The sequence below is a fragment of the Crocuta crocuta genome, unplaced genomic scaffold, assembly GCF_008692635.1.
Source record: "Crocuta crocuta isolate KB4526 unplaced genomic scaffold, BGI_CrCroc_1.0 scaffold687, whole genome shotgun sequence".
NCBI classification, from domain to species: domain Eukaryota; kingdom Metazoa; phylum Chordata; class Mammalia; order Carnivora; family Hyaenidae; genus Crocuta; species Crocuta crocuta.
Window position 1 is genome coordinate 1,262,559 of NW_027530182.1, and position 15,275 is coordinate 1,277,833.

The following is a 15,275-nucleotide window of genomic DNA, read 5'->3' on the forward strand; positions in this document are numbered from 1 at the left end:
TCTAGGAGAGAGAGAGAGAGAGAGAGAGAGACAGCGTGAGCAGGGGAGGGTCAGAGAGAGAGGGAGTCACAGACTGAAACAGGCTCCAGGCTCCGGAGCTGGCAGTCAGCACAGAGACCAACGCGGGGCTCGAACCCACGAACTGCGAGATCATGACCTGAGCGAAAGTCGGACGCTTAACCGACTAAGCCACCCAGGTGCCCCAAGAATTCCAACTCTTTTAAAAAAAATTTTTAATGTGTATTTATTTTTGAGAGAGAGAGAGACAGAGTGCAACTGGGGGAGGGGCAGAGAGAGAGGGAGACAGAATCCCAAGTGGCTCCAGGCTCTGAGCTGTCAGCACAGAGCCCAAGGCGGGGTTTGAACCCACAAACTGTGAGATCACGACTTGGGCTGAAGTCGGATGCTTAATGGACTGAGCCACCCAGGTGCCCCACCAGAATCCCAACTCTTAATTATGGCTACCACTTCAACCTAATGGTTGGTTCCAATATTCACAGTTGGGAAAACTAAGGGTTTTTTTTTTTTTTTCCTCTGTCAGGAATCATACAGAGCTCACCAGAATCACAGGGACTCTACCTATCCTGGGTTTATGTGTATACCCACCTTTCTGCCTCTTTTCTGCTGTTTGGTTCTAGTGCCAGGTCTAGCAATCTTCCTGTCTTCTGCCAAATTCACCAGAGGATGGGAAGCTGCCTTTGCCATGGCCTTGTTGGGAGGAAAACCTTTTTGTCTACTCTCTTGGATTCACTTATTGGCAGTCTGTAAATTACTATTATTTTTAAAATTTTTATTTATTTTTAAGAGAGGGTGAGGAAGAGATATGGAGATAGTGAGACGGGGAGAAAGAGAGAGGGAAAAAGAGAAAATCCCAAGCAGGCTCCATAATGTCAGCACAGAACCCAATGTGGGGCTCGAACTCAAAAACTGTGAGATCATGACCTGAGCCAAAACCGAAGTCAGATGCTTAACCGCTTAACAGACGGAGCCACTCAGGTGCCCCAGGCAGTCTGTGAATTAAACTGACATTAAATGACAGATTAAAGAAAAAAGATAGGTGCCCCTGGGTGGCTCAGTTGGTTAAGTGTCCGACATTGACTCAGGTCATGATTGCAGGCTTGTGAGTTTGAGCCCCGATTAAGCTCTGTGCTGACAGCTTGGAGCCTGTAGCCTGCTTCAGATTCTGGGTCTTCCTTTCTCTTTGTCTTACCTCTGCTCGCACTCTGTCTCTGTCTCTCTAGAATTAATAAATATTAAAAAAAATTTTTTTTAAAGAGAAAAGACAGATTTTTATTCACATATGTATGATGTATGGAGAGTTCACAGAAAAATGTGACTCAAGGAGATGGTTCAAATTTGGGTTTATATACCATCTTCATAGAGGCAGAAAGGGAGAAGGGCATTTATAGGAAAACAAATGACTTCATAGGGAAGGGAGGGTAAGGACACTTATGGGAAAACAAGTGACTTTTAGGAAAGATGGAACAGACCCTGAGGAGAATAGATGGGAGATATGATAGTTTTTTGACAATATCTATTTGAGTGTGTGCCCACTTCTAAGTCAATCTTCTTTGGCCGCAGGGAGGGGACTATGACCATTGAGTTCTTTGGGCAGCTCTGCATTTAGGCAGACAATGGAGCTCAGGGGGGAAATGCCTACTTTCAAAGACCTTCCGCTCAAAATACTTTTAATTCTGCTGTGAATATTATGGACTCTTTTCAGCCTTATTCCAAGGAGAGGCTGCTGAGAAAAAGACCCAACTGAGAGCCATGTTGTGATGGCTGCTGGTGCTCATCACAAATCCTTTCCCCACTAACCCTTGCTATCCACGCCTCTCAAACTGCAGCTCCCAGCACCACACCTTACGGTGGGAGAACCACCTTCCCTGATTTGATGATTCTGGTCCTGCCCGTACCCACTGCTGCTCGGGACCATAGTGGTCTCCACTCCTGAAGCCATTGTTACTAAATCCCCTGATGTGTTTAAGAATTCTGAGGTGTGACCTCATTGTCTGGAGTGAGAGCGCCCTCTGTTGAGAGTTTTACAGGCACTGGAAGGATTATTCGTCTTCAGGTTGCAAGACTCCAACTCAAACTAGTTTAACTTAAAACGATCACTGGCTTACATCATGGCAAGTTTAGGAGGGGAAGATGGCCTTAGCCACAATGACACATGACTTCTCTCCATCTTCTGACTTTGCATATTTAAACTCTTGGCTGTCTTTAACTCTTAGGCAGGCTGTCGGGTCACATCCGTAGGGCCTCAGAATGGAAGAAAAATTTCTCAGTTTATAGATAAAACCCCAGAGGATTCTGCTTGGTGCTAATTGAATCACATACTCATCCTTGAACCAATCACAGTGGCGGAGTGGCAGGATTTTATGTTTGGCAGCCCCCAGGAAGACCAAAAGGAGTAGGGAAGGTCAGGTCTAAAGAAACAGGATGCTAGGGGTGCCTGGGTGGCTTGGTCAGTTAAGCATCTAACTTTGGCTCAGGTCATGGTCTCTGGCTCAGGTCATGGTCTCACGGTTTGTGAATTCAGTTCAAGCCCGGCATTGGGATCTGTACTGATGGTTCAGAGCCTGAAGCCTGCTTTGGATTCTATGTCTCCATCTCTGTCTCTCTGCCCCTCCCTTGCTGCTGTTCACACTTGCTCTCTCTCTCTCCCAGAAACAATAAATGAATAAACGTAAGAAAAGAAACAGGATGCTAGACAGACAAAAACAACAGATGTTTCCTACAACAATTCTGATAAATATCAGACATCTAACCTAATTAAAAATTGGCAAAGGACTTGAATAGACATTCCTCCAAAGAAGATATACAAATGGCCAATAAGCACATGAAAAGATGTGCAACATCATTAGGTATGATATGCAAATCAAAACCACGATACTATTTCACATCCACTAGAATGGCTACATTCAAAAAGTCAGATAATAACAAGTGTTGACAACAATGTGGAGAAATCTGAATCCTCATACAATGTTGGTGGGAGTGTAAAATGGGGCAGTCACTATGGAAAATGGGCAATTCTTGGGGTGCCTCAGTTGGTTGAGCATCCAGCTTTGGCTCAGGTCATGATCTTGTAGTTTGTGGGTTCGAGCCCTGCATGGGGCTCTGTGCTGACAGCTCAGAGCCTAGAGCCTGCTTCTGATTCTGTGTCTCCCTCTCTCTCTGTTCCTACCCCACTAGCACTCTGTTTCTCTCTCTCAAAAATAAAATTAAAAGATTTTTAAAAATTAAAAAAAATGGTTAATTCTTCACATGGCTTAACATAGTGACTATATATATGGAGATAGAAACAAAAAAAAAATATGAAATGAAAATATATACATCTGCACAAAAACTTGTATATGAATGTTCAGAGGAGTATTATTCATAATAACCAAAAAGTATATGNTTTATATATACATTATATATAATGTATATTCAAAAATATACATTACAGTTAATAATGTATACAGTATCTGATACATAGTTGACGCTCAGTAAACACTACCGTGCGCGTGTACAGCAATGCATACGTTTATACGTAAGAACATGGGGCCATCGGGGAGACTTTTAACGACCTGGAGCCGGAGGTCCGGTAGAGTTGAGTAGTCTCCTCCCTCGCCCCCCAGGTCTCTCAAGCTCAGGGACAGTGAGGGAACAGCGCAGCGCACGACCCCCGGAGTCAAGGAAAAGTCCCGCATCCCGGGGCCAAACACTGAAAGAACAGGGATCGAAGGGCGTACAGAGGCCGCCCTACCTAGCAGAGAGCGATGCCACGTAACCGTGGGGGACGGGAATGCAACAACACAGGTTACCGGGGCTGAGAACCAACCGCCGCCCGTCTATCCGCGAGCGGAGAACAATGCGCTCAGCCCTGCGCGCGGATGCTCGCGGCGCCGCGCCCGGGGGCGTGTCCGGCCCGGGGCCTGCTGGGAAATGTAGTGTCTGAAGCCGAGCCCACGCAGCTCCGCCGCTCTTCGGCCCTCGCCCCGTGCAACTACAAGTCCCATTACGCTGCGCGAAGTCTTGATCGCCCGGCTTTTGCAGGGAAAGGAGTGGGATGAACATGGCTGAAGGTGTTGGGGTCGGCCCAACGTGCCGCGGAATGGATAGCAGGCAGGACCCGGTGTCCAGCGGTGGGAGCTGCAACTTTCCAGAGTACGAGCTTCCCGAGCTAAACACCCGTGCATTCTATGTGGGCGCTTTCGGGGAGCTGTGGCGTGGCCGGTTGCGCGGGGAAGGGGACTTGTCGCTGAAGGAGCAGCAGGCGGCCGCGCTGCCAGAGAGCCAGGGAGTCTGCGAGTGGGGCCAGGAGGATGCTGCGGTGGCCCGGGATCTGGGCTGCAGCCTGGAGGCGGCAGCCGAGCTGCGGGCGGTGTGCGGGTGAGTGCGGGGCCGAGGGGCTCTTGTTGGTGGGGGCCAACCTGAGTGCAGCCTTGCTCCTGTGCTCTCCTGGGACCATCCTTGGGAGGGCCTGCGATTTACTCCCCGGGGTAGGAGGGTCGCCCTCTCAGAGCCTCCTGGAGCTTTCCTGGAACCCTGGGAGATGTCCCGTGATCAGAATGCCCAATTTCTGCGAGTTGGAGTGTATAGGGACGAGAGAGCTGCATGAAAGAGTAATTCCCTCCCCCCTTAATTTTTTAAAGTGCTTGTTAATACAGAAAAGCAATCAGAGTAACTGGCGATATGTATCTGCCATTGACAACACACTTGGACAATGGAGGAGGCTTAGCAATGACGGGGCTGGAAGGAGATTTAACCAGAGGAGTGTTAAAACCTTGATTAACCGAGGTCCCTTTTGGGGACCTTCCGGGTGTGCGTCTACGAAAAATTCCCCCAAAGTGGTTTATATGGGGTGAAAATATAAACGGTCTTTCTCCATTTAACAGCATTGGTTGCCATATATCAATCGGCCACGTATCCTTTCTTTATAGAATATCGGCACAGAAATCATTGTCTTGAATTCAGGCTTCCTCGGACCGCCTGCCAGATTTTTATCTGACTTCTTGATTGTTTAATGATGTTTTTAGGACACAACCCTGACTCTCTGTGAACAAGATGGGGGACTGTTTTTCCTTTGTGTTTCTGTTTTAGCCTTGATAAACTAAAGTGCCTTGAGGAGGGGGACGATCCAGAAGTCATCCCAGAGGACACCGACCTAGTGACTTTGGGGTATGGAAGACTTTACTTTTATTATGTGGTACTTATTTAAATATTTTTGCAACGTTATGTTATTCAGAAGTTGAAAGTACACATAGTTATCACCCTACCCCCTAAATTCAACCATTGTTGACATTTAGCTGTGTTTACTTTATTTTTTTTTAATTTTTTTTTAATGTTTTATTTATTTCTAGGAGAGAGAGAGAGAGAGAGACAACGTGAGCAGGGGAGGGTCAGAGAGAGAGGGAGTCACAGACTGAAACAGGCTCCAGGCTCTGAGCTGGCAGTCAGCACAGAGCCCGACGCGGGGCTCGAACCCACAAACCGCGAGGTCATGACCTAAGCGAAAGTCGGACGCTTAACCGACTAAGCCACCCAGGCACCCCTAGCTGTGTTTACTTTAGCTCTGTGTGTTTGAAATACCTGCTGTAAGTCTTTTTCTGTTGCTGAGCCATTCAGTAAGTTTTCAGACATCGTAATTCATACCTAAATGCATCAGCATGTAGCTCCCAAAATCAGAGTGGTATTATTACACCTGAGAAAATTAGCAGTAAATAAATAACCATTAATGTCCAGTTCATATTCAGAGTTGTGTTTATTTTTAATTTTTTTTTTAAATGTTTATTTTTGAGAGAGAGGGAAGAGGAGGGGCAGAGAGAGAGGGAGACAGAGAATCTGAAGTACGCTCCTCGCTGTCAGGGCAAAGCCCATCATGGGACTGGAACTCACAAACCGTGGGATCATGACCTGAGCTGAAGTCGGACGCTCAACCAACTGAGCCACCCAGAAGCCCCAGATTTATGTTTAGTTTTAAATGGGTGTAGGGGCGCCTGGGTGGCTCAGTCAGTCAGCTCAGGTCATGATCTCATGGTCTGAGAGTTTGAGCCCTGCATCAAGCTGTATGCTGACAGCTCAGAGCCTGGAGCCTGCTTTGAATTCTGTGTCTCCCTCTCTCTCTGCCTTTCCCCTGCTTGTGTGCTCCCCCCCTCCTCAAAATAAATAAACATAAAAAAAAAAATGTGTATTTACCAAGATGCAGTTTATCTACCTAGATTTCAGTGCCAGCTAAATACTGATAGTGTTTTTCAAACTGTTTGTTGTAAAGGACCAGTTTTGTTTTGTTTACAATTTTTAATTTTTGACAAATACATACTTTTGTAAAATAGATTACTAATGAATTACTAGGAAAGTGGAATGACCAGGTAAAAACTCTTGTCTGGCTTTTGATCTCAGCTCAGGTCTTGATCTCAGGGTCTTGAGTTCAAGCCCTGCATTGGGGCTCCTTGCTGTGTGTGAAGCCTACTGGGTAAAAAAACAAAAAACCCACAAACACAATAAAAGTTTGTTGTTGTTTTTTTTTTCTTAGAACAAAGTTTATTATTACTATTATTTTTTGAAGATTATAAAAAGACTATTAAAACTTTTCCTGCAAGACTTCCAGGTCATTGTGCTTTTCGTTTTTTGTTTTTTGGGTTTTTTTTTTCATTTTTTGAAATATGTCATTGTCTTGGATTTGTTTTTATTGAAGTAGAGTTTGAATGTTTCATGGGTTTCAGGTGTAAAGCATACAGTGATTTGACAGCTGTGGATGTTCAATGCTCACCACAAGTGTGGCTCCCATCTGTCATCTCACAAGGAAGGCTGTTACAATATTATTGACTATATTAGCTCTCCTGTCCCTTTATCCCCATGACTTCCTTATTCCACAGCTGAAAATTGGTACTGATCACTCCCCTTCACCCATTCACACCCCCTGCCCCTCACCTTTCGTGGCAGCCATCTGTTCTCTGTATTTATGGGGCTGTTTTTTGCTTTTTGTTTGTTTTGTTTTTTAAATTCCACATGTAAGTGAAATTGTGTAGTATTTGTCTTTCTCTGTCTAAATTATTTTCATTTAGCATAATACTCTAGGTCTGTCCATGTTGTTGCAGATGGCAAGATCTCACTCTTTTTTATGGCTGAGTAATATTCCATTGTGTGTTTATATGACATGTTTATCCATTTGTCTATCCATGGGCACTTGGGTTACCTCCATATCTTGGCTATTGTAAATAATGCTGTAGTAAACTGAGGGAATGCATGTATCTTTCAAGTCAGTGTTTTTGTTTTTTTTGGGCTAATAGCCAATGGTGGAATTACTGGATCATATAGTATTTTTTTTTAAAGTTTATTCATTTATTTAGAGAGAGAGAAAGAGAAAATCCTAAGCAGGCTCCATGCTGTCAGCGGAGTGTCCGGTGCAGGGCTCAGTCTTGTGAACTGTGAGATCATGACCTAAGCCAAAATCAAGAGTTGGACACTCAAACAGCTGAGCCACCCAGGTGCCCCTGAATCATATAGTATTTCTATTTTTAATTTTTTTCAGGAACCTTCATACTGTTTTCTACAGTGGCTATACCAGTAATTCCCACAAACAGTACACAGAGGTTTCTTTTTCTCTTCATCCTTGCTGACGCTTGTTATTTCTTGTCTTTTTAGTTCTAGCCATTCTGACTAGTGTGAGATGGTATCTCATGGTGGTTTTGGATTTTTTTTAACGTTTATTTATTTATTAACAAAATTTTTTAATGTTTATTATTTGTGAGAGAGAGAGAGAGAGAAAGAATGTGAGCAGGGGAGGGGCAGAGAGAGAAGGAGACACAGAATCTGAAACAGGCTTCAGGTTCTGAGGGGTCAGCAGAGAGGCTGTGTGGGGTTCGAACCCACAAACTGTGAGATCATGATCTGAGCCACAGTTGGACTCTTAACTGACTGAGCCACCCACACACCCCTAATGTTTGTTTACTTTTTGAGAGAGAGAGAGGGAGACAGAGACAGAGTATGAGCGGGGGAGGGGCAGAGAGAGAAGGAGACACAATCCAAAGCAGGCTCCAGGCTCCGCACTGTCAGCACAGAGCCCTACGCGAGGCTCAAATCCACAAACTGAGATCATGACCTGAGCCAGAGTTGGACGCTTAACGCGCTGAGCCCCCCGCAGGGGCTCCCCCACCATAGGGGTTTTGGTTTGTATTCCCCTGATGATGAGTGATGTTGAGCATTTTTGGCCATCTGTATGTCTTCTTTGGAAAAACATCTGTTCAGGCCCCTGCCATTCTTAATTGGGCTATTTGGCTTTTTTTTGCTATTGAGTTGTGTATGTTTTTATTTTGGTTATTAACACTTTATTGGCTATATCATTTCTATCTTCTCCTATTCAGTAGCTTACCTTTTTGTTTATTGATGGTTTTTGTTGCTATGTTGAAAGCTTTTTATTTTGGTATAGTCCCAGTGTTTTATTTTGGCTTTTGTTTCCCTTGCCTGAGGAGACATCTAGAAAAATATTGTTAAGACTGATATCCAGGAGATTAATGCCTGTGCTTTCTTCTAGGAGTGTTATGGTTTCATGTCTCACATTAAGGTCTTTAATCCATTTTGAACTTATTTTTGTATGCAGTGTAAGATAGTGATTTGGTTTCATTCCTTTTCACGTCCAGTTTTCCCCAACACTATTTGTTGAAGAGACTGTTTTTTCCCATTGTATATTCTTGCCTCCTTCTTCACAGATTAATTTACCGTATAAGTGTGGGTTTCTTTCTGGGCTCTCTTCTGTTCCATTGGTCTGTGTGTCTGTTTTTGTATCAGTATCATACTCTTTGATTACTATGGATTTGTTGTATATCTTGAAATCTGGGAATGTGATACCTCCAGTTTCGTTCTTTGTCAAGATTGCTGTGCTGTTTGGGTTTCTTTAGTTCCATACAAATTTTTATGTTATTTGTTCTTGTTCTATGAAAAATGCTGTTGATATTTTGATAGAGGTTGCATTGACTCTGTCGGTTGTTTGGGGCAGCGTAGATATTTTACCAATATTAATTCTTCCATTTCATGAGCTTGCAGTATCTTTCCATTTCTTTGTGTTATCTTCAGTTTCTTTCATCAGTGTTTTATAGTTTTCAGAGTACAGGTCTTTTACCTCCTTGGTTGAGTCTCTTCCTTGCTATTTTATTCTTTTTGGTGTAATTGTTAAGTGGAATTATTCAAAAATTTTTTCTTTCTGCTACTTTATTATTAGCGTATAGAAATACAACTGATTCCTATATATTAATTTTGTATCCTGCAAGTTTATTGAGTTCATTTATTACTTCCCATCAGATTTTTCTGTTATCTATGTGACTGTTTCTGAATGCTTCCTCTCAAAAGAAAATGCTTGCCCTCATTGTCTGTACTGCTTGGATTACAGATAGCTGTCGATCAGTGCTGGTCTGCCAGTCAGTCACACTTTGAGAGAGACTGCGCTGTGATAATGCTATAGAGAAAATAAATGTGTGTGTGATAGTGACATTTATAATTTCCAATTTGTAGCCCTCTTCCCCACACCACATCATCTTTCTGTCATCCTTGATCCTACCCTTCCTGTTGTCCCCGTGGAAGACTTAGGTGTTTCAACTCCACCTTGGTTTCTTTTATAACATCAGCCAAGTCTGTTTTCCTAATCGCCACAGCTGATGTTTACATTAGCAATAAATACTTGGAGCATTCTGAAAGCCTCCGCCTCTCCTGGGCCCAGTTTTTTCTCCTTTCGATTTATTCATCATGCTACCACGTGAACACATTCATCTGCTGAGAAATTTTCCGTGGCTGTCCCTTTTCTATGTGACAGTGGGACAGTGGCTGTCCCTCTTCTCTGCTCATCTGCTGAGAAATTTTCCGTGGCAGGCCCTCTTCTTCAGATTCCAAGCCTTGCGCCTATAGTCCAAATCCGCCTTTCCAGATTTATTTTCAGCCACTGTCTCTTTCAAATGGCTCGGGATGCACTTGACCTCTCTCCCATCTAAAACTCCATTTTTTTCAGCCCTAAGATCCCTTTCCACATTACTACAACTTCTCTCTCCCCCTTGGGAAATACATGCAGTTAGAATGTCCGGAGCTCTTCTTGTAACATTTCTAAGGTTTTTGAAGGGTCTTCTAGAGCGCAGGCTCTTTCATCTGTGCATTGCCCTTAAGCCTATTGTGTTGTTTTGCTTCCATTGGCGTTCTCTGTTGTTGGTTGCTGCCTTGGGTGTTTTTGAGATGCATGTCTGGTTGTGTCTCTCTTAAAATCTTGCAGTGGCTCTTAGGCAAAAGTCCTGAATTATTCAGTGGCTCACAAGGGCATCTCTCTTACTAATCTTTTCAACTCTGTCTCTGCAATGCTTCAGACACACTGCAGTCAGTTCCTGGAATGTGCTCTCACTCCACACCTTTGCCTAGAACATTCCCTCCTTCTTGTCCTTCTGGTCTTGCTGACTTCTGTTCATCCTTCAAGTCTTAACTGAAGGACCGTAGACTCTCATTTAGGTCCCCTTTAATGCTCATTTACCCCCCCTATACTTATGTATTTTTTTAAATTATTTATTTTTGAGAGACAGCATGAAGTGGGGGAGGGGGCAGAGAGAGAGAGAGGAAGACAGAGGATCTGAAGCAGGATCTTCACTGACAGCAGATAGCCTGATGTGGGACTCAAGCTCACAAACTGAGATCATGACCTGAGCCGAAGTTGGACACTCAACTGACTGAGTTCCCCAGGCATCCCTATTTCCCTATTGAAATACTCATCAAACTTATGATATACTTATTCAATTTTCTGTCTTCCTATGGTTAGACTTACTTAAGATTTCCATAAGTTGTGTCGTCTGTTGCACACACTGCCGTATCCCCAGTTTCTAGAACTTTGGCACATAATAGGGAGTCAGTAGATATTTGTAGAGTGAGTAGAATGACCAAAACTTTCATAAACCTGAGAAAGTAGTTTTAGGCAATTGGATGAAAAAAGATTGATACAAAGCAAACTTCTTTGCTATGTTAAAAACACTTTTTTTTTAAACATTGATTTATTTTTGAGAGACAGAAGGAGATAGAGCATGAACAGGGAGGAACAGAGAGAGAGGCACACAGAACCTAAAGCAGTCTCCAGGCTTTGAGCTGTCAGCATACAGCTCGATACAGGGCTTGAACCCACAAACTGCAAGAGCATGACCTGAGCCAAGTCAAACAGTTGACTGACTGAGCCACCCAGGCACCCCCGTGCCACAGTTTTTAATCTGTATTTAGCTAAATAACTTGTCTTCAGCATTTCTGAAATTTTTTAACTGCTTAAAAATTAATTCCTAGCAGTAAGAGAGGTTATTGCTCCTACATGGGTGCTACTGAAACTTATCTGACATCCCAAAGCTTCAGCAACATTACTTTTAAGACAAGAGCAGTTTCATTTAGCCTGCCCATCCCTGTTACTTTGCTGAGCAACAAAGCACTGCTCAGTGCACCATAAAGGATCAAAAGGGGAACCTTTAGCGTTCTGCAAGCAAAAGAACCACAGAACTGAAGGACTCTTAACCCTATCACCAAAATAAAAACAAACAAAAAAACACTCTAATTTACTTGGGCTTTGTTAGAATGACAGAAAAGAGTACCATTAAACTAGGAATCTTTTCCTCCACAAGTATCACAGAGTGAAGAAGAAATAAAATTCATAGGGAATTTATTGCAGAAAATCAGGAAACAATCGTTTATACAAATCAACCGAGGAAATCTCTCCCTTCTCCCAGGAAATAACTAGGAAATAAGAAAACTATGAGTCTGTATTCCAAACAGAATTGAATATGCTAAAACAAGCATTTGGGGGTATAAAAACACTTTGAATGTTATTTTATTTTTTATTTTATTTTATTTTATTTTATTTTATTTTAGAGAGAGAGTGTGTGCACGAGCAGGAAGAGGGGCAGGGAGAGAGAATATCTTAAGCAGGCTCCATGCTCAGCACAGAGCATGATGTGGGGCTCGATCCTACAACTCTGGGATCAGGACCTGAGCTAAAAATCAAGAGTCGGACATTCAACTGACTGAGCGCCACTCAGGTGCCCCTGAAATTTCAAAATTAAGAACGGAAATGATGAGAAAAAAGAATGAAAAAAAAATGATGGAACTCAGAAAATGGAAGAAAAGAACAAAATTATCTTAAATGAATTATGAGGTAACTAAAACAGAGTAGATGCAAATGAAAATTTGCTAAGAGGCAACGAGGAAAGAAATGAATATCGTTAGGAGAATGAAGTGATGTAAAGAAAGAAAGGAGTGAGAGAAAGTAGCAGGAATGGAAAACAGACAAAGAAGATAAAATTTGTTCCTATTATGAGTCCCTCAAGAGGAAAAACAAAGCAGTTGAACAAAATTAATACCTGATATAATCCAAAAGGAGTTTCCAGAATTGGAAAAAAAAAAAAATCTGAATCTTACAAGTTATAATGGCTCACTGGGTATCTGGGAAAATTAACCAGAACGATCAGTTCTGAGGCATATCCTAATAAAACTATTAGATTTCAGAGATAAAGGTAAAATCATTAAGGCTTCTAGGCAAAAAGAACACAATGTTTGTGCAAAGGAGAAAGAAATAGAATGACATTAACATTGCAAAACTAATATACAGAGAAGGCAGCAAGTGAGTGCAATGTTTTTAAAAGCTCAATGAAAGCAAGGGTTTTGTATCTAGTTGAAAATGTCCTTCAAGACTGAGGCTGCAGAAAAAGATATTTTTAATATACAGCACCTTGGGTAATTACACATCCACCAGACATTTCTGAGGACTATACTAAAGGATGAGCTTCGTCCAACCAAATGATAAGTGGGAAATTTTCACCAGAGGACTGATAGAGTAAGGATGAGGCTGGAAGGCTAATGTACAAGTGTTGTGTATTGTTACAGATTAGACTATTGTAGCTTAAAAAAAATGGGATAAGAAAAGAGGAAGAAGATAATATGTGGGCAATAAGTGGATCTTATGAAATACCGATGAAAAACTTGACAAACTTATTAAAATATTAACTAAGACAATGGGTAATGAAGAGTGTTAAAAATATCTAAGTACAAAGGTAACAACTGGAACAAAAATACAAGTACCAAGCCCTCCTCAATTTCTAAAAAACAGACAAGCAAAAAATACACATCTCATAGTGAACAAAACGGCTAATATTATACATATAATTAGAAAATGTGATGGAATTGAAACCAAAGGCATCAGTTCTCTACAGTCCGTTAAACGGGGTTTAGATTTGGCTCAAAAACAAAAACTGTGGAGATAACAGATATATATAGAAAATAAAGTGATTCAGAGAAAAAGAAAAGATTAGACAAAATATACCAGATAAATGGAAAGAAAATTGAACAAGTGTAGCTATTCTGATACAAGGCAAATAGAATTCAAGCTCTAAAACATTAAATGTAACAAAGGGCATTTCTTTTTTATTTTTTTTAATGTTTGTTTATTTTTGAAGAGAGAGAGAGATAGTGCGAGTAGGGGAGGAGCAAAGAGAGAAGACACAGAATATGAAGCAGGCTCCAAGCTCTGAGCTGTCAGCCCAGAACCCAATGTGGGACTTGAACCGACGAACCATGAGATCATGACCTGAGCCAACATCAGAGGCTTAACTGACAGAGTACCTAGGTGCCCCAACAAAGGACACTTTTTACTGCTAAAAGCCACAAGCCCCAATTAAGGTAGGATACTTATGAAATATATATTCACATATATATAGATGTATACACACATATCAAATAATACAGCAATTGGGTATCTGGGTGGTTCATTTGGTTAAGTGTCTGACTTTTGATTTTGGCTCAGGTTGTGATCTCACGGTTCGTGAGTTCGAGCCCCCCCATCAGGCTCTGTGCTGGCAGCATGAAGCCTGCTTGGGATTCTCTCTCTTTCTCCCTCTCTCACTGCCCCTCCCTCATTCACGCTGTCTCTGTCTCACTGAAAATAAACAAACTTTTAAAAAATTAAGAAAAAAATAATACAGCATTCAACTTTATAGAACAGAACTATAGGAGATGCAAGATGCATAGCTAAAATGCACCGACAGTAGAACACTTTAATAACAAATGGATAAAAAGTAAGGTAAAAGCTCTAAACAACATAATCAATAGGCTATATCTTATGGAGATCTGTATACTTAAAATTTATGATTTAGGATATGAAAAGACACCCTGGCATACTCAAAAAAGTTGTTTGTTTATTAGGTCACAAAGAAACCATCAGTAACACCCATAAAGTAGAAGTACTATAAACAACACTCCGATAAGAACATAATAAAACTGGAGTTTATTAACAAAAACAAGAATAAGGCCATTCTACCTGGAAATTAAAATATGGATGGATGGATGGATGGATGAGCACAAGTAGGGGAGGAGCAGAGAGAGGAGGCTAGAGGATCTGAAGTGGGCTCTGTGCTGACAAGCTGACGGCATCAAGCCTGATGTGGAGCTCGAACTCTTGAACTACAAGATCATGACCTGAGCTGCAGTTGGATGCTCAGCTGACTGAGCCACCCATGTGCTCCTGCGCCAGTTTTTTTTAATGTTTATTTTTGAGAGACAGAGACAGAGGATCCAAGCCTGGTGGAGTGCTTGAACTCATGAATTGTGAGATCGTGACCTGAGCTGAAGTCAACAGTCGATGCTTAACCAACTGAGCCACCCAGGTGACCCCCTCTACCTGGAAATTTTAAAACTTTCAGTAAATACACACATGCCTTGGAGATTTTGTGAGCAATTATAGACCCACCACAATAAAGCAAACATTGCAGTAAAGAGAGTCCAATGAATTTTTTGGTTTCCGAGTGCACACAAAAGTTATATTTACACTATAATCTATAAAGTGTGCAGTAGCTTAATGTCTAAAAAAGTACATACTTCAAGTAAATACCTTATTCGTAAAAAATGGTAAAATTTGACCTTTCAGCAAGTTGTAATCACTGATGACAGATTACCATTATTTTTCATTATTATATTTCATTATTATAATAATGAAAAAGTTTGAAATATTAGAGGGATAAGAGTAGATAAAGAAGAGAAACCAGCTATATCTGCCAGTGATACAATAGTATACCTCAAAAATTTGAAAGAAATCAATGCTAAAACAAAGAAACGAGAAACAAGAATTTAGTATAAGCAGGATACAAAATTGGTAATTATTTAAAGAATAGCATTCATATGTATAAGTTAAACGATTAGGGGATATAATGATGGAGAAATCCCATTTATGATAGTCAAAAGGAAGATTAAATATTTAGGAATGAATTTACAAGAAATGTTAAAACTTAGGTAAGGAA

The 15,275-nt window shown here is 41.6% G+C and overlaps 1 protein-coding gene across 4 annotated transcripts in view; it reads left to right on the forward strand.

Moving 5' to 3' along the window:
- Positions 1 to 4,038: 4,038 nt before the first annotated feature.
- SNAPC3 (small nuclear RNA activating complex polypeptide 3) overlaps positions 4,039 to 15,275 on the forward strand; it is a 38,123-nt gene continuing 26,886 nt past the window's right edge. For all 4 annotated transcript variants that reach the window (XM_077765054.1, XM_077765055.1, XM_077765056.1 and 1 more), the window contains exons 1-2: positions 4,039 to 4,377; positions 5,089 to 5,166. In XM_077765054.1, coding sequence (XP_077621180.1) covers positions 4,055 to 4,377; positions 5,089 to 5,166 — 401 coding nt within the window. In that variant the 5' untranslated portion in view covers positions 4,039 to 4,054. The remainder of the gene's footprint in view (positions 4,378 to 5,088; positions 5,167 to 15,275) is intronic.